General features: G+C 40.0%; 1 protein-coding gene across 2 annotated transcripts in view; it reads right to left on the bottom strand.

Annotated features, from left to right (window-relative positions):
* Positions 1-3863: 3863 nt before the first annotated feature.
* Positions 3864-19835, bottom strand: part of LOC133614519 (serine/threonine-protein kinase DCLK1-like) — a 33440-nt gene continuing 17468 nt past the window's right edge. Inside the window, exons 5-16 of one of the 2 annotated variants that reach the window (XM_061972522.1) lie at positions 18548-18664; positions 18360-18454; positions 18203-18290; positions 15491-15657; positions 15014-15133; positions 12695-12841; positions 12472-12605; positions 8970-9047; positions 5048-5141; positions 4900-4980; positions 4700-4840; positions 3864-4625 (exon numbers count right to left, since the gene is read on the bottom strand). In XM_061972522.1, the coding sequence (XP_061828506.1) occupies positions 4413-4625; positions 4700-4840; positions 4900-4980; positions 5048-5141; positions 8970-9047; positions 12472-12605; positions 12695-12841; positions 15014-15133; positions 15491-15657; positions 18203-18290; positions 18360-18454; positions 18548-18664 (1475 nt within the window). In that variant the 3' untranslated portion in view covers positions 3864-4412. The remainder of the gene's footprint in view (positions 4626-4699; positions 4841-4899; positions 4981-5047; positions 5142-8969; positions 9048-12471; positions 12606-12694; positions 12842-15013; positions 15134-15490; positions 15658-18202; positions 18291-18359; positions 18455-18547; positions 18665-19835) is intronic. The other variant, XM_061972523.1, reaches the window with a different exon arrangement.

Below are 19835 nucleotides of genomic sequence, written 5' to 3'. Positions count from 1 at the left end.
TGCTCTCAGGAGCAACCACAAAACGTGTGAGTTGTAACATCTTGGACTAACGCAGGTTAAATGAGGTCTTGGATCGTCACGTGCGTTAACACCACATGTCATTCAGCAGTGTTTCTTACTTCCACTTTTAATTGTTTTTGAAGCAGCGAGTTAAAAAGCAGCTTGTGTTGTCACTTCAACATGAATTTGACAACAATGTAAGACATTCTGGTGGCAAACATGCAAAGACTTGATTAAATAGTGGATTTGTTCATTTAGTTCGATTTTGGACCAGAAAGGACATTTTAATGTCGCCAACTTGGTTTGTCAGCATTCCTTGTGGCTTTTATGTGCACATGAACGTGTTTGTGTGTCAAAGAAGACTATTTATTGTGTAACTGTCAGAGAATGTGTTTTGTCCTGCGTGAATTGGGGGTGGGGGTAAAAAAAATGGAACTGCAATTGTGCACAACGTTTGATGACTGCTTGTTTACGTGTCGTTAGGATGTTTTGATTTCAGTGCTTTTTGGACGTGTCGGTACTTTTGTCTCAGTGAACAACTTTCTGGCTTCATGCTGTACTTTGTGCACCAGGAAGCAATACTACGGTTTTAAAGAAATGACCAGTAACAGCATCAACAGCTGCTGCCACCTATTCGAAGGACCGTGACAATAAAATATGCAAATACCGTAGAATCATTTTGTAGCAGAGAAATACTAAAGGAAAATAGCTTAAGATGTTTTTTTTGTGTATGTATATATATATATATATATATATATATATATATATATATATATATATATAATATTAATTTGTTCATATAAAGCAGTGCATTCACTTGTTTGAGTTATATTCATTTTAAATATATTTTACTGTACTGTAGCTGTTCAAGCATCATTTGTTGTGAAATAATTTATGCCATTATGTAAAATTATTTAAATATATTTTGCCTTTTAAATTTGAAATTGTAATAAAAATGTATTTGAGGAACAAAAACGTGTACTGAAACTAGCTGATGTCAACTGAAAAGTACAAGTGCTTATACTGCCATCTTGTGTCTAAACTTGGTGATGCAGATATTTTATAGAATTTATTTTTTTTGTTAATCCCAATTGAAAATATTTTTTTCTAACATCGAAAAGGAGTCCACAGGTTAGGTTGTGTTTTTTGGACATGAAATGGACATTCTCTATGAGAGGAGACTTTCACATTCATTTCTGTTTGAACCTCTTCTGGTCAGCCCTTTTAAGAACAAAGTGATGTTTTGACATTTCCTTCAGCATGTACAGTATGATACAATACAAACAACAGCTGCAGACATTGATGAACATTTCGAGAAGGAATAATCACTTTAGAGATGCATATCGGCACACGTGCAGATGACAGTCCTCACATTTACTCACGTTCACCTGACAAACGTTCCTTTTTTCTTTTCTTTCGTGGAAGCACCGTGCTACTTTTGTTATGTAACTTTCTTATTGACATTTATCACCGCCAGTATACAAAAATTTGCATTCAACACTGTGCTTTTTTTGGTGCAGTAATTGCACTTCAATCCATGTGCTCTTCAAGAGGTACTGCACTTTTTTTAAAATTTGCCTTTGTTTTTCTTTTTTTATGTATTCTAACTCGTAAACAAACTAGCAAAATTCAGCCAACAATGGAGTCATTGGGAGTCGCTGTAAAAAACCTCCAAAAACCTCCATTAACGTTTTATATACACACTAAATAAATATGTAACGTAGTAACAAGCTCATTCATAACAACATGTAAAATGTACCTGTTTTGCTCATATTTGAGCATACGCCCGCATATTAATTTCACAGACACAGCACAACTTTCGCTTTTTCCTTCAACAACAACACTGACTACAACTCATGACAGACTTCATGAGAGACAACAAACATAAAACAATCACTTACTGTACAATGTCTGCTCTCACTGTGATGCCGACTGATGCAATGTTTATATCTTCCTGTTTAGATGAAGAATTAATCATAATCCTCGCGAAAGATTAAAATAAAAGGTGGGTGCTAACGTAAAATACGCATAAATAATTGTATGTAATAGCTGCTATCTACTTTCCTTTAAGTTTTAATTATGCAATTTAGATGTATATTATTTATTTATGTTAAGACGTTTCATTAGTTTCAACGAATCATTAAAAAATTTTGTGTTTTCTGATTTATTTTGTTTGTGTTGGCTGATTATAATTTACATTAAATTATGGAGTTTAAAGTAGAAATATTTTAAAATTTAAATAGTTTTTGTAAATCTTATAATTTATTTATTTTAATAGCTGTACTTGAATAAATAAATAAAACTATTTACTTAAAGTAACTTGGGATGATCATTTATGATTAGTTTTATTTTATCCACATTTATGTTGAATAAAAACGTTTTTTATACTGTGCATATTTTTCTCCAGTCGATATTTTATGTTGCCATAATTTTCATTTAATTTTCCTGTATCAATATTTTCTTTCAGGGCAGCACGGTGGCAGAGGGGTTAGTGCATCTGCCTCACAATACGAAGGTCCTGAGTAGTCTTGGGTTCAATCCCGGGCTCGGGATCTTTCTGTGTGGAGTTTGCATGTTCTCCCCGTGACTGCGTGGGTTCCCTCCGGGTACTCCGGCTTCCTCCCACCTCCAAAGACATGCACCTGGGGATAGGTTGATTGGCAACACTAAATTGGCCCTAGTGTGTGAATGTGAGTGTGAATGTTGTCTGTCTATCTGTGTTGGCCCTGCGATGAGGTGGCGACTTGTCCAGGGTGTACCCCGCCTTCCGCCCGATTGTAGCTGAGATAGGCTCCAGCGACCCCAAAAGGGAATAAGCGGTAGAAAATGGATGGATGGATGGATGCTAACGAGCAACTTTTCGCGTCCTTCTCGCCAACTTCTCGGTTTATAGGCACAACCTTCAACTATCCAGGTGAGAGGCATGATTTCTCATCTAGAACTAACTTTCACCAACTCGGAGGCGAGAAACCAGCTCACTAGTTCATGATGTCAAAATAGCAGCATAAGATAGATGCCTCTTTTTTAACATTTGTTTTTGAGTTTTTTTCGACATATACAATTAACATTGATCCAATAAACACATGCCAAATGTGATCAAAGATCTAAAAGTAGGTCCTTAACAGCGCTTATAACAACAATATGGCTAATACACTTATGTGATTACTGTGATTTTTTGTCTTGGTGTGCAAAACGGACGTTAGTCTTTTTTTGATTTATTTGACCTTTTATCTACCGTATTTTTCAGACTATAAGTCGCAGTTTTTTTCATAGTTTGGGGGGGGGTGCGACTTATACTCAGGAGCGACTTATGTGTGAAATTATTAACACATTACCGTAAAATATCAAATAATATTATTTAGCTCATTCACGTAAGAGACTAGACGTATAAGATTTCATGGGATTTAGTGATTAGGAGTGACAGATTGTTTGGTAAACGTATAGCATGTTCTATATGTTATAGTTATTTGAATGACTCTTACCATAATATGTTACATTAACATACCAGGCACGTTCTCAGTTGGTTATTTATGCCTCATATAACGAACACTTATTCAGCCTGTTGTTCACTATTCTTTATTTATTTTAAATTGCCTTTCAAATGTCTATTCTTGGTGTTTTTTATCAAATAAATTTCCCCCAAAAATGCGACTTATACTCCAGTGCGACTTATGTGTTTTTTTCCTTCTTTATAATGCATTTTCGGCCGGTGCGACTTATACTCCGAAAAATACGGTATACATATCGGTGCGCAATATGTAGTATTTATCACTATGTGTTTGAATTATGTTACTGTATGTAAACACCTGCACTGCAACAATGTAATTTCCCTATTATAGGATTAATAAAAGTCTATCCTATCCTATCCTATACTGGGTAATATTCAGGTCACGAAATGTAGAGTATTGTTGTTGCTTTTTGGATGTTTTTATAGTGGGCTTAATGGGCACACAAGGCACAACGTCATGACTCCAGTTAGCTTAATTGTTAGCGTATATTTACGAGTTAAATTAATTAAAAGACATGCGTTCATGTCTTATATAAGGTTTTGAATGATAGGCAACCTTCCAAAAAAAAGTGCAGTCTCTTTACCAAGTGATGCTAATATGTAACTAACTGGACCATCACTAGTTAATAATATTACTGTTTTTAAATTGTATATGTTATAGCAGCATACTCACCACCACCTCCTTTTGCAGCACTAAAGTAACAGTTGCTGAAGTCGAGTACCATGATGCCGCATGTAAAACAGCTTTCTGTAATATACAATATTGACCACAAGAGGGCGGCAGAACACTAAATTGGAGCAGTTCTTCTCCCATACAGTCAAAAGGTCAGGTGGGTTAGGGGTGAAAACTGTCCCAAGGATGTCGCTCACCGTGTCCAGCGGCTGGATGGCTTCCTGCATGCACTTAGAAAGGAGAGATGGGGGAGCGCACCGTGTCCGCCGAACCCGGGGAATAGTCTTCGGACTCGGATGTGAAGTCGGCGGGCGACAGGACGGCGTTAGCACCACGCGATGAGGAGGAGGAGCTGGCGCCGTGCGGGAAGTGGGCGGCGAGATTAGCGTCGGGTTGCTGCTGCTGTCGCCGGAAAACCTGCTTCTCCTTATCAAGCGGAGTATTCTGAGAGGGAAGCAAAGTCTTCATTAGAAACTGTGATGGCGTCCATCACCAACAGTGAAGCGAATCCCACGTACACTGATGACCTTGACACCTGCAGTTGTACTGTTGCTCTTCGGTCCCATGTTAAAGTGCTTCCTGATCCTCATGGCCACAGGGAGCTGCTGCTGGTTCTCGGACACGCCATCATCCTGTGCAAGCAAATACCCCGCACACCACTGCTGTGTTGTTTGTAAAATGCACACAACAAAAACCTCCAAAGTCTCCATCAACTCACGTTGACCCAGGGGTGCTCCAGCGCTTGTGCGGCTGAGAGTCTTTGGTCCACGTCCACCTGCAGCATCCCGCTGATGAGAGCCTGAACAAAACACGCACGTTCATGTACGAGCACCGGCGGGTTCTGAAGGGTCCCGAGGAGCACAGACCTTGGCCGAGTCCGACACGTTGTCCCAGTGCGGCGCGGGGAACTCCAGATCACTCCTCAAGATGTGTTCCAACAGAACCTCTTGGTCCTCTCCACTGACATGGGAATCAAAACACAACTTATTGACATAAGAGTGTATTTAGTAAATGACTACACATCTGGAAATAATACTGTCAAAACAGTTCTTTATCTCATACTTGCCAACCTTGAGACCTCCGATTTCGGAAGGTGGGGGGGGTGGTTGGGGGCGTGGTTAAGAGGGGAGGAGTATATTGACAGCTAGAATTCACCAAGTCAAGTATTTCATATATACAGGTAAAAGCCAGTAAATTAGAATATTTTGAAAAACTTGATTTATTTCAGTAATTGCATTCAAAAGGTGTAACTTGTACATTATATTTATTCATTGCACACAGACTGATGCATTCAAATGTTTATTTCATTTAATTTTGATGATTTGAAGTGGCAACAAATGAAAATCCAAAATTCCGTGTGTCACAAAATTAGAATATTGTGTAAGGGTTAAATTTTGAAGACACCTGGTGCCCCAAACTAATCAGCTGATTAACTCAAAACACCTGCAAAGGGCTTTAAATGGTCTCTCAGTCCAGTTCTGAAGCCTACACAAACATGGGGAAGACTTCAGATTTGACAGCTGTCCAAAAGGCAACCATCGACACATTGCACAAGGAGGGAAAGACACAAAAGGTTATTGCTGAAGAGGCTGGCTGTTCTCAGAGCTCTGTGTCCAAACACATTAATGGAGAGGCAAAGGGAAGGAAAAACTGTGGTCAGAAAAAGTGTACAAGCGATAGGGATCACCGCGCCCTGGTCAAGATTGTGAAAAAAAACCCATTCAAAAATGTGGGGGAGATTCAGAAGGAGTGGACAGCTGCTGGAGTCAGTGCTTCAAGATCCACCACCAAGAGACGCTTGAAAGACATGGGTTTCAACTGCCGCATACCTCGTGTCAAGCCACTGTTGACCAAGAAACAGCGCGCAAAGCGTCTCACCTGGGCTAAGGAAAAAAAGAGCTGGACTGCTGCTGAGTGGTCCAAAGCCATGTTTTCTGACGAAAGCAAATTTTGCATTTCCTTTGGAAATCGAGGTCCCAGAGTCTGGAGGAAGACAGGAGAGGCACAGGATCCACGTTGCCTGAAGTCTAGTGTAAAGTTTCCACCATCAGTGATGGTTTAGGGTGCCATGTCATCTTCTGGTGTCGGTCCACTCTGTTTCCTGAGATCCAGGGTCAACGCAGCCGTCTACCAGCAAGTTTTAGAGCACTTCATGCTTCCTGCTGCTGACCTGCTCTATGGAGATGGAGATTTCAAGTTCCAACAGGACTTGGCGCCTGCACACAGCGCAAAATCTACCCGTGCCTGGTTTACGGACCATGGTATTTCTGTTCTAAATTGGCCCGCCAACTCCCCTGACCTTAGCCCCATAGAAAATCTGTGGGGTATTGTGAAAATGAAGATGCAGAATGCCAGACCCAAAAACGCAGAAGAGTTGAAGGCCACACTATCAGAGCAACCTGGGCTCTCATAACACCTGAGCAGTGCCAGAAACTCATCGACTCCATGCCACGCCGCATTAACGCAGTAATTGAGGCAAAAGGAGCTCCAACCAAGTATTGAGTATTGTACATGCTCATATTTTTCATTTTCATACTTTTCAGTTGGCCAACATTTCTAAAAATCCCTTTTTTGTATTAGCCTTAAGTAATATTCTAATTTTGTGACACACGGAATTTTGGATTTTCATTTGTTGCCACTTCAAATCATCAAAATTAAATGAAATAAACATTTGAATGCCTCAGTCTGTGTGCAATGAATAAATATAATGTACAAGTTACACCTTTTGAATGCAATTACTGAAATAAATCAAGTTTTTCAAAATATTCTAATTTACTGGCTTTTACCTGTATACATATATATATATACATCCTGAAAATATGCAAACAAAACTGTGTTTGGATAATTGATACTTCAAACTTGCATAAATACATTTTAAGGAATATAACATAACTTGGCTTCTGAGAGCTTCAAAATGTAATGAATAAAATGCTAAAGTTGTTGATAAACAAGAAATTATTTTAATAATTAAATATGGTCATTTTAAATGAATTATTATGATAATTTAAAATTAATTATTTCAAATATGTTTATTTTAATGTATAATTCTATGGCTGGATGTAATAAGGAGTCAGAAAAAAAAATACAATTAATTTTGATGTTTTTAGCAAAATATAGTAAAAATGTATTTAGTTTTTTTTTTTTTTTTAATTAATAAATATATTAATTTTTAGGTAAGATAAACATAATAATACAATTTATCTCTAGTCTGGATGCTTTAGTTCTTGTCACCCTGTTGTCCTCACTCAGGTCGCATGGAGCTGGAGGGGGCGTGGCCTCCAGCTCCGGCTGAAAATCGGGAGATTTTCGGGAGAATATTTGTCCCGGGAGGTTTTCGGGAGAGGCGCTGAATTTCGGGAGTCTCCCGGAAAATTCGGGAGGGTTGGCAAGTATGCTTTATCTTTTCTTACTAGATATAATTATTTTACATTTTGACAGAAAAACTGAAGGCTGTCAAAAATAAATTAACTCTTAAAAACTACTGCATCAATCATGTATGCATGCAGACTTATCAGGAAGTAATTGCATTTGTGTCAAAATATTGGGGTCTTTTTTTAAACTAATTTAAATTACGCAAGCAAGTAAAAATTTGCGATTATTCATGATAAATATGATTAGAACATTTAGTCATTTGACAGCACTAAAAATACATGCAATTGCATATCTTTTCAACTTTAATATCTAATAATAATAATGCAACAAATATATATTCCAAATATTGTTTTGAATATACAAATATCTGCTTGACTTATGATTCCTGAATCATAAGGTTATTCGAGAAAGTGTACACTCAAAACATTTTAATCAAAAACCTGTTGCTCATTCGCCAGAATTTTAGCATTAAAAAAACAACTGTTACCGTTTTTCCATTTACAGTATTATGCAGTAAAAACATTGTAAATTCCATCCATCCATCCATCTTCTTCCGCTTATCCGAGGTCGGGTCGCGGGGGCAGCAGCCTAAGCAGGGAAGCCCAGACTTCCCTCTCCCCAGCCACTTCGTCCAGCTCCTCCCGGGGGATCCCGAGGCGTTCCCAGGACAGCCGGGAGACATAGTCTTCCCAACGTGTCCTGGGTCTTCCCCGCGGCCTCCTACCGGTCGGACGTGCCCTAAACACCTACCTAGGGAGGCGTTCGGGTGGCATCCTGACCAGATGCCCGAACCCCCTCATCTGGCTCCTCTCGATGTGGAGGAGCAGCGGCTTTACTTTGAGCTCCCCCCGGATGGCAGAGCTTCTCACCCTATCTCTAAGGGAGAGCCCCGCCACCCGGCGGAGGAAACTCATTTCGGCCGCTTGTACCCGTGATCTTGTCCTTTCGGTCATAACCCAAAGCTCATGACCATAGGTGAGGATGGGAACGTAGATCGACCGGTAAATTGAGAGCTTTGCCTTCCGGCTCAGCTCCTTCTTCACCACAACGGATCGATACAGCGTCCGCATTACTGAAGACGCCGCACCGATCCGCCTGTCGATCTCACGATCCACTCTTCCCTCACTCGTGAACAAGACTCCGAGGTACTTGAACTCCTCCACTTGGGGCAAGATCTCCTCCCCAACCCGGAGATGGCACTCCACCCTTTTCCGGGCCACATTGTAAATTGTACAGTAAAATTATGGCCACTGAACATCCAGTTTTAATAATAATATCATGAGGCCGAATCCTTTATATCCTTTATATTTGTATATTATTCCGTGTTACAAACGGCTTTCTGAGGGCAGCCATAACTGCAAATGAAAACCAGTTTGACATCCATGTGTTAAAGTGTCGGGATGCAGAGGCACCTACCAACTGAAGGGCGGGAAGCCACACAGCAGAATGTAAGTGATGACACCGGCAGCCCAAATGTCCACCTTGAGGCCATATCTGGTATGGCACAGAGAATACACTTAACCACAACATTAGGTACACTTGCATCCATTATTATCAGAAGATCGCTGCACTCCGTCATGTTAGTACTTGTTTTCAATATTTCGGTTACTTTACAACCATGTTATTTAAAATGCATTCATTTATTTGGGGCGGGCTGTCACAGCACGACCTGCCTATAAACACATGACAATGGGACTGTCTGAATGCAGATTGTTGTTACAACTCTGTCCAGCAGGTGATGGTACCCACTGTGACTGCTTCTTAACCATCACACACATGTTGTGCAGCCCTCTAGATAGCATTTTTGTTTCAAGCAGCTGGTGAGAGACTTTTGGAGACCGACATGAAAACATGTATCGCTCTTCTCACCTAAAAGCCCTCAGTTAACTCTGTCTTGTTTGTGACTTAAAAAAAAAAAAACAGACAAAAACAAGTAACAGAAGAAAGTTAATTTGTAGTTCTAAATCAGGGGTGTTCAAATAGCGGCCTGAAGGACATTTGGGGCCCGCAGCACCAGTTGTGTCATGTTGGGGAGGGGTGGATTTAAAAAATGTATGAAGAAAGAGCAAAAATAAGTATTGTAATGAGAAAAAATCTGGAATTTTTTTAATACAAAAATTGTGAAGTATGCAGGGGATATTTAATATATTTTTTACAACGCTACAAACAGACATTGACCATTAAACTTAGTGCCAGCTTTGTGTGATAAGTATCAAAATGTCAGCTTTTTTTCATTACATTACATCATTCAGCTCATTTTTACTGTTTTTTTCTGAGAATTTGCAGGCCAACAAAATCCATGCTGGTGTCCGTAAATGGCCCCTTAGCCACACTTTGGACCCTCCTGAAATAACTAATGGTACACTTTAACACCTATAACACAAAGCTGACACAATGTTTTGTCTTTAAATATATACCGTATTTTTCGGAGTATAAGTCGCACCTGCCGAAAATGCATAATAAAGAAGGAAAAAAAACATATATAAGTTGCACTGGAGCCCGGCCAGACTATGAAAAAAACTGCGACTTATAGTCCGAAAAATACGGTAGATGGATCTGTTTTCAGCATTTTTATTTTTTTTTACAAAATACCGTATTTTCCGTACTATAGGGCACACCGGATTATAATGAATGGTCTATTTTCGAGATTTTTTCATATATAAGGCGCACCGGATTATAGGGCGCAGTAAAGGAGTCATATTATTATTATTTGTTTCTAAATTGAAAACTTGTGGTCTACATAACATGTAATGGTGTTTTTTTGGTCAATACGATGCATAGATTATGTTTTACAGATCATCTTCGAGTCGCTTTCTAACAGTCACTTCCGGATGCGCTGTTTTTTGGGCGGTCTTATTTACGTGGCTCACCTCCGGCAGCGTCTTTTCCCCGTCATCTTTGTTGTAGCGGTGTAGTGTGCAAGGACGGGGGTGGAAGAAGTGTCAAAAGATGGAGCTAACTATTTTAATGACATTCAAAACAAATTTAAAAATGGCTCCCGCATACTTTGACTATTCGTTATGCGGCCCTTGGTGGAAAAAGTCTGGACACCCCTATTCTAAATATTTTTGTAATTAGTCACTTGTTTTGTCTCTCCCACGGCGTCCATTACAATTCCATGCCAATGCAATTAGGCATCATTATGTCACAACTAGGGATGTCCCGCTCCAGGTTTTTGCACTTCCGATCCGATACCGATATTGTTTTTGCACTTCCGATCCGATACCAATACTGACCGATACCGATACTGACCGATAATGGCCTATCCGAGCATGTATTAAAGTTTAAAGTTATTTAGCCTACTTAGTTGTCAGAATCATGTTGAAAAGGGTTTTAGTACTCTTGATAACAACTAGCCAGCTGAATTAGGGGAGTTTGAATAATACACAATGGTTGGTAACAAGAAACTGACCTGTTTATTCAAGGATAAACACAAAATAGACAAAATTATACATGACAAACAAAAATGGCATCATTGAAACTAGGGCTGGGCGATATGGCCTTTTTTTAATATTGCGATATTTTAAGGCCATATTGCGATACACGATATATATCTCGATATTTTGCCTTAGCCTTGAATGAACACTTGATGCATATAATCACAGCAGTATGATGATTCTATGTGTTTTGATTGATTGATTGAGACTTTTATTAGTAGGTTGCACAGTGAAGTACATATTCCGTACAATTGACCACTAAATGGTATCACCCAAATAAGTTTTTCAACTTGTTTAAGTCGGGGTCCACTTAAATTGATTCATGATACAGATACATACTATCAGATATATACTATCATCATAATACAGTCATCACACAAGATAATCACATTGAATTATTTACATTATTTATAATCCAGGGTGTGGAGGGGGGCGCCGGATGTAAGTGTCAAAAAGACAACTAAAAGAGTTTGATATGAGAATAAATCTAAAGTTAAAATATAAGGTAGAAATGCACCCATTTGCAGGAAATGTAGTCTTGATTTTCAACATTTTCTTTCAAGGCTTGCATGTCTACATTAAAACATTCTTCTTCATACTGCATTAATATATGCTACTTTTAAACTTTCATGCAGAGAGGGAAATCACAACTAAAAAAAATCACTATTTTTTTTCATACGGTGTTGATGTGGAAATGTTTGCCTCGGCGATGGTGTGGACGTGTGGCACCGAATGGAGATAAGCGTCTCGACAGACCTTACAATATTTGAACAATGATGACGAAAACTGTTTTCTCTGTCGTGTCCGTGTGTCGAAAATTGTTATGCGCTTATTTTTTTATTTGATTTTGTGCGTGGCATAGATTTGCCGTGCGCAGAGGACGTTTGAGCAGGCGCGCACCTTAGCGGCTGCGCTAGCATCACAGCTAACGTTAGCCATGCTGCTACCTCGCTCTCTGCTGGGAGAGGGCGTATACGTATATGACGTGTGTAAGAAGGTGCGCTCGCTGTCTGTAAGAGGGAGACACAGGAAAGAGTGAGAAGAGCCTGTCGTGTAATGCCAGCAGCTAAAAGCAACTGCGTTAGAATCCACAGACCTGTGGATGTGTTGAAGGTGTGCTGGAAAATGCGGAACGGAGCTTAGGGAACAGCAGAAAAGTGGAATGTATTATTTAAATCGGTGCGTTGGAAAACACGGACCGGAGTTTTTTTTTAAACTGGATCTGGATCGGCATTTTCCCATGCCTTGCCGATACGCATTTTTTTGCGAATATCGGCGGCTGATCCGATCCAAATATCGGATCGGGACATCCCTAGTCACAACCCACCATCACCACAAATAGATTGCAGTCCTGTGTCATCTTTATAAAAGGATGAGTTTAGGATCTAGGTCCTCTATTGGTTCTTATTCAGACACCTATGTTGTGCATTTTAGGTTCTGGATTAAATGTCTCATCTATTATGTATCAGAGTTAGACTCACCCTTTCTCGGCAATGATCTCAGGTGCTACGTAGGTCGGCGTGCCACACACAGTGTAGAGGTAACCATTGACAACGGTGGCCAGGCCAAAGTCCCCCAGCTTGAGAGATTTACTGCCGTCAGGGTGCTGGTAGACCTGTGAAGAAAAGAAGCAGCTTTGGGCCATCACTGTGGGCTCACTGGGTGCAGATGCATTTTTTTGTTTTTATTGAGATTGTTGTTCACCAGCAGGTTCTCGGGTTTGATGTCTCTGTGCACGATGTTGAGACTGTGCAGGTACTTGATGGCGCTCGCCAGATTGAACAGCATACAGCTGGCGTCCCTCTCCGTGTATTTGTTGGAGGAGGTGATGGCGTCAAAGAGGTCGCCACCCTTGAATGACATTTAGTAATGGGAAATGAGGTTGAGTTAGGGCTGCACGATTGTGGTAATCTAATTGGAATAATGGGGTTCCTTAAGTGTGTTAAATAAATGTTATCCATATATTGCAAGCCAAATCTTTGTTTTTGTTCTTTATTATAATAACATGTCATATTTTCTCATTTGATGATATTTTTAGCTCCTATTTATTAGAGGGTGGAATCTTTGGGCACCTCACAATTCGATTACGATTCAGGGGCTACGATTTGATTAGAAATCTTTTTTTGCATCTTTATTTTATTGTATGTAATTATTATATTGAATATTGTTAATATATTGTATGTTATTATATTCAATTATCAATAATACGCATAAAGGGCTTCTCCTTTGTTAGTGTGCGTAGAATAGATTCACATGGTGTATTTGACATAATTTCAAAGGCAATTATCTTGTAAACTACTGTGTCTAGCTCAGGGGTCGGCAACCTTTACCAGTCAAAGAGCCACTTTGACCAGTTTCACAAATTATAGAAAACAATGGGAGCCACAAAATATTTTTGAAATTTTATATGAAATAACACTGTATACGAAGTTTTTGTTTTGCTTTGTGCTATGTATAACCAGGGATCTCAGACACACTGCCCACACCTTTATGTGGAATTTGAAAGCTGGTGCGGCACGCAGGTTTTAATTGAATGGCGCTTGTCAGCGTCATGCGTGCCGTAATGGTTCAGCATATAGCATCCACTACAGTCAGCGTGCCTGATCAGCCATACGTTGTATGGGACTCCCGCTTTGCTCACGTAGGTGACAGCAAGGCATACTTGGTCAACAACCACACAGCTCACACTGACGGTGGCTATATGTGGGCTTTGTACCGAGGATGTCGTTGTGGCTTGTGCAGCCCTTTGAGACACTTGTGATTTAGGGCTATATAAATAAAGATTGATTGATTGATTGATTGATATAAAAAAAAAAAACTTTAACACTCTTACTAATAATGCGCCACACTGTGAACCCACACCAAACAAGAATGACAAACAAATTTCAGGAGAACATATGCACCGTAACACAACATAAACACAACAGGACAAATACCCAGAATCCCATGCAGCCCTAACTTCCGGGATACATTATACACACCCCCCCTTACCAAACCCCGCCCACCTCAACCGTCGCACGGGGGGGGGGGTTGATGTGTGAGGGAGCAGGGTTGGGGTAGGGGCGGGGTTTGGTGGTAGCAGGGGTGTATAATGTAGCCCGGAAGAGTCAGGGCTGCATGGGATTTTGGGTGTTTGTTCTGTTGTGTTTATGTTGTGTTAAGGTGCAGATGTTCTCCCGAAATGTGTTTGTCATTCTTGTTTGGTTTTGGTTCAAAGTGTGGCGCATTATTAGTAAGAGTGTTAAAGTTGTTTTATATGACCACCGTCAGTGTAACCTGTGTGGCTGTTGACCAAGTATGCCTTGCTGTCACGTACGTGTGCAAGCAGAAGATGTATATTGTATAACAAGTGTTGGGCTGGCACTCTGTTAATACAGACCCTTATTATAGCCAAGGGTGAAAATCGATGAATATTAATCCCGGGAGTTTTCTGCGAGAGGCACTGAAATCCGGAAGTCTCACGGGAAAATTGGGGGGTTCAGCAAGTAATCTGCTGAGCCGCATCAGAGTGATCAAAGAGTGATCAAAAAGTGATCAAAGCCGGCTCCGGAGCCGCATGCGAGTTGCCGACCCCTGGTCTAGCTCAATGAAATTGAACAGTTTAGGTATTGAACATACTGGTAAGTTTATTCTGAAACCGATTTCATAAGTGTTCAATATGTGCACTGCCTGTGAGATGGCACACATCCAGTCGGTGGTGAAGACTCTGCTCTGATGAACTCTGCTTGAGTTCATCAATTCTAGCAGGAGGGGGACAGAAAGAAAGTCTTGATCTGTTCCTATACATTCTGTGAAAATTTGAGGTTATTTGAACAAAAGTTGCTAAAATGATTGACCTGCAAAAATATTTTTTTGGGACACCCTGTATATATGGAAGACTAGATGCGTGACAACTGAGGGATAAAATAAATAAACGTCCCTACTTGATTACAATTTGATTAATTGCGCAGCCTTAGTTTCGAGAATTGTGTATCCTTTTTTTTGTTGACGAGTGACAAGAGTTTTAGAAAAAGAGAAACATACCTTAACCAACTCCATGACGAGATAAAGTTCATTGCCGGTGTCCACTTCTTCAATTAACAGTACAATGTTGGGATGCTTGACACGTCGGAGAATGGACACCTCGCTCTGGATCATGTGTTCCTGCGTGGTGTAGAAAATTCAAGGATGGATATCAATAACGAGAAAAGCACTCAAAGAAGCGCTAACTTTCTCTAGGCTCGATCTTCTGATAGTAAAAAAAAAAAGTCCTGAATCCAGACAACCATCCGGATCAGCCACAAAATGTAATAACTTGTTCCTTATCCCATTTCTGACAAAGGTAAATTAAAACTCATCCACTGTTTTTGTGGGGCTGCACACACACACAAGTGTAATTTTAATTTTGAGTTAGTTTGCAAAAAGACAAAACAACTGCCACGATTACATAAACTCCTGGCGGAGGTAATAATATTAATAACAGCAGAAAGTAGCACAGACGTTATGTGTTCTCACAGGCACCTTTCCTCTGCACTTCTCCTTGCTGATGATCTTGAGGGCATATTCTCTTCCAGTGGATCTCTCAACACACTCCCGCACCACAGCAAAGTTCCCGCTCCCCAAAGTGCGGCCCACTTTGTACCTCTCTGCTATGGCGACAGGAACGGGGGTCTCGTCCATGGGCTCAGCTATGTGAGGGGAAAATACACATTTTCATATTCAATGGCTAAACACCAAGTCCAGTGGTGTCAAACTCATTTTCATTGACATATAATATTTGAATTTGCCTATGCATTACCGGTAGATTTTTTTTTTTTAATGTAGGCTACACTGTAAACAATATCTATAGATTTTACAGTAAAAAACTGGCAGAATTTTACTGTAAAATATACAGTTTTTATAACATATTACGGTAAATGGAAAACGGTACCACTGTTTTTTTACGGAATAAAATAGCAGTTTAGTCGCCAGAATTTTACTAAAAAATTTACACTGTTTTTTTTTGTTTTTTTGTTTTTACAACATACTGTATTACTATCAGACTTAGCTTTGTCGTGGTTTAACTCCGGATGCAGTGCGTCTCCCATAATAATGTGACCTCAGACTATGTTAAGGTAACGTGCGGAGTTCCTCAGGGTTCGGTTCTTGGCCCTGCACTCTTTAGTATTTACATGCTGCCGCTAGGCGACATCATACGCAGATACGGTGTTAGCTTTCATTGTTATGCTGATGACACCCAACTCTACATGCCCCTAAAGCTGACCAACACGCCGGATTGTAGTCAGCTGGAGGCGTGTCTTAATGAAATTAAACAATGGATGTCCGCTAACTTCTTGCAACTCAACGCCAAGAAAACGGAAATGCTGATTATCGGTCCTGCTAAACACCGACATTTATTTAATAATACCACCTTAACATTTGACAACCAAACAATTACACAAGGCGAATCAGTAAAGAATCTGGGTATTATCTTCGACCCAACTCTCTCCTTTGAGTCACACATTAAGAGTGTTACTAAAACGGCCTTCTTTCATCTCCGTAATATCGCTAAAATTCGTTCTATTTTATCCACTAGCGACGCTGAGATCATTATTCATGTGTTCGTTACGTCTCGTCTCGACTACTGTAACGTATTATTTTCGGGTCTCCCTATGTCTAGCATTAAAAGATTACAATTGGTACAAAATGCGGCTGCTAGACTTTTGACAAGAACAAGAAAGTTTGATCATATTACGCCTATACTGGCTCACCTGCACTGGCTTCCTGTGCACTTAAGAAGTGACTTTAAGGTTTTACTACTTACGTATAAAATACTACACGGTCTAGCTCCGTCCTATCTTGTTGATTGTAATGTACCATATGTCCCGGCAAGAAATCTGCGTTCAAAGAACTCCGGCTTATTAGTGATTCCCAGAGCCCAAAAAAAGTCTGCGGGCTATAGAGCGTTTTCTATTCGGGCTCCAGTACTATGGAATGCCCTCCCGGTAACAATTAGAGATGTTACCTCAGTAGAAGCATTTAAGTCCCATCTTAAAACTCATTTGTATACTCTAGCCTTTAAATAGACCCCCCTTTTAGACCAGTTGATCTGCCGTTTCTTTTTTCTCCTCTGCTCCCCTCTTTCTTGTGGAGGGAGGGGGGGGGGGGGGGGGGGGGCACAGGTCCGGTGGCCATGGATGAAGTGCTGGCTGTCCAGAGTCGGGACCCGGGGTAGACCGCTCGCCTGTGCATCGGCTGGGAACATCTCTGCGCTGCTGACCCGTCTCCGCTCGGGATGGCGTCCTGCTGGCCCCACTATGGACTGGACTCTTACTATTATGTTGGATCCACTATGGACTGGACTCTCACAATATTATGTCAGACCCACTCGACATCCATTGCATTCGGTCTCCCCTGGGGGGGGGGGGTTACCCACATATGCGGTCCTCTCCAAGGTTTCTCATAGTCATTCACATCGACGTCCCACTGGGGTGAGTTTTTCCTTGCCCTTATGTGGGCTTTGTACCGAGGATGTCGTTGTGGCTTGTGCAGCCCTTTGAGACACTTGTGATTTAGGGCTATATAAATAAACATTGATTGATTGATTGATACTGTAAATGGAAAAACAGTACCACTGGTTTTTTTTTTTATTCTGGCAACTGAGCTTCCAGTCTTTTACCGTAAAAAAAAAGTGGCACTGTTTTTACATTTACAGTAATACACCGTAAGAACAACCATAGATTTTAAGGTTAAAAAAAACTGGTAGCTTTAAAAAAACAAAGGTAGTGTTTTGTCAATTTACAGTAATGTTGTAAAAAACAGTTAATTTTACACTAAAATGTATTGTAATTTTTACAGTGTACAATTCGATGGATAACTTGCTTTGAAGTCATAAATCAAGCAGATAATTTATCCATCCATTTTCTACTGCTTGTCCCTCTTGGGGTCAAGGGGTGGCTGGAGCCTATCAGCTGCATTCGGGTAGAAAGCGGGGTACAACCTGGACAAGTCGCCACCTCATCGCAGGGCCAACACAGATAGATTTTTATTTTATTTTAACCAAAAAATGCAGTTTTGAATAATATTAAAGTTTAAAATGTATTAAATTTCATGTAGTACATATATGTTTTCTGTCAAAATAGCAAGAACGAAGACATTAAATAAGATTACTTTATTGACGCATGCTATTTCCTGGCTTCTGCAGGCCATTTAAAATGATGTGGCAGGCCTTGAGTTTGACAGCAGTGACCTCACCTTCACTGCTGGGTCCGTCTCCTTCATCCATAGAGCTGCACACCTTGGTGGAGGCTAAAGAGAGGGACGAACTGCTGTGCTGAGAACCCTACAAAAAAGAAGAAGAAGACAATGGAAAAATTGTGATCTGGTGCTGTAATAAAATGGTGTGTCTGACCTGATGTCTCCTGAGGCTTGCAGGACTAGTCGGAGAGCGACAGGGGGATTTTCCAGACCGAGGGGTTGACAGCTGGCTTCCTGCTGTCCCGTTAACTATTGGGTAGGACAACAATTAAAAATAAAAATTCAGATGTAAATTGAAATTTCAACAACTTTTGCTTTCTCCACATCCTGCCTTTGACTCACCAGAGCCAGTAGATGAGGGAGACTTGCTCCTGCGGGACATTCCGCCACTTCTTGGAGAACAGCGGCCGTGCACAGACGGAAGTCGACCGTAGGATGAAGACTTGGCCACCCTGCAGTCTGTAAAGTAAAGAAACCAATAAGGATGCTGTGAGTTTACCTTTTAATGTTAATTACAGTTATATGTTCTGCATTAGTCTAGTAATGTGTATTTTCGATATTGCTGCCAAATCGGTACTTTTGTAACTACAATTGTGCTTAAACTGCGTCTGAAACGGTACTTGGAACTTGGTACTTAAATGGAAAACATACGCCTTAAATGGTAAACATGCGCCTTGTTTACTTTGACTGATTTTTGTGACACGCAAGTTCAACAAAATAAGTTTAACAATACAAAATAAAATCTGCAACTAATTTTAAAAATTATTGCAGCAAAAAACAAAACAGAAAATGTGGGAAAAAAACTTTTGTGCTTGTGATGTACTGTTGATGATCAGAATTCCAAGGTTCATGAATGCATCTTGTTTGTCGTGACTGTATTGGTTGCATTATGAGAGAGAGTTGTGCAGCTGCTGTGAGGAGTGCGGCAATAAAGTGTAAAAATAATGTCAGACTACAGAATGCCTCTGTCAGGTCGCTACATAAATTACATGATGTTACTTTTACACAATATCACAATCCCGATTTGCACTTGTTACAGGTGGCTGAGTCTGCATTCATTTAACACCGAAAAGAGGCATAATGATAATAATAATAATAATAATCTGGATGCAAGGTTAAGCAAACCTTGTTTTTGGTCTTGGGCTGCAACTAACGATTATTTTGATTAGTCAACGATTATCTTAACGATTCGTCGGTTAATCGGATAATAAAGCGTACACATATTTAATGTCTGTAATTTTTCCATCAACTTCTAAATGCAGCTTAAGTTATTCTAAGCAAGTGCTTACGAACAACAAAAATGACTCATTCATAAATATGTATTTTTACTGTAACTGTGCTGCTCATTCAGCTATTACAAACATTTTAATGTTGTCCATTTAAAATAAAGGAATGGCAAAAAACAATTAACCTTGTTTATATATTTGCAAAACAGTTAAAACAAATATATATATACATATATTTAATATATATATTTTTGTTGTTGTTGTTTTTTTAAATCTTTTTATGGCTGTTAAGTAGAGGAGACACGGACATTAGCGTGGATCTACAGTACGTTAGTTTTATTTATCCTGGATGCAACTGCGCCACAGCGTACACATCAGTTCCGGTCCTTTAACAACCGCCTTTT

This window comes from Nerophis lumbriciformis, linkage group LG17, assembly GCF_033978685.3.
Source record: "Nerophis lumbriciformis linkage group LG17, RoL_Nlum_v2.1, whole genome shotgun sequence".
NCBI classification, from domain to species: Eukaryota; Metazoa; Chordata; class Actinopteri; order Syngnathiformes; family Syngnathidae; genus Nerophis; species Nerophis lumbriciformis.
Note: the sequence above shows the minus strand (reverse complement) of the source record. Positions and strands in the feature narration are given on the sequence as shown.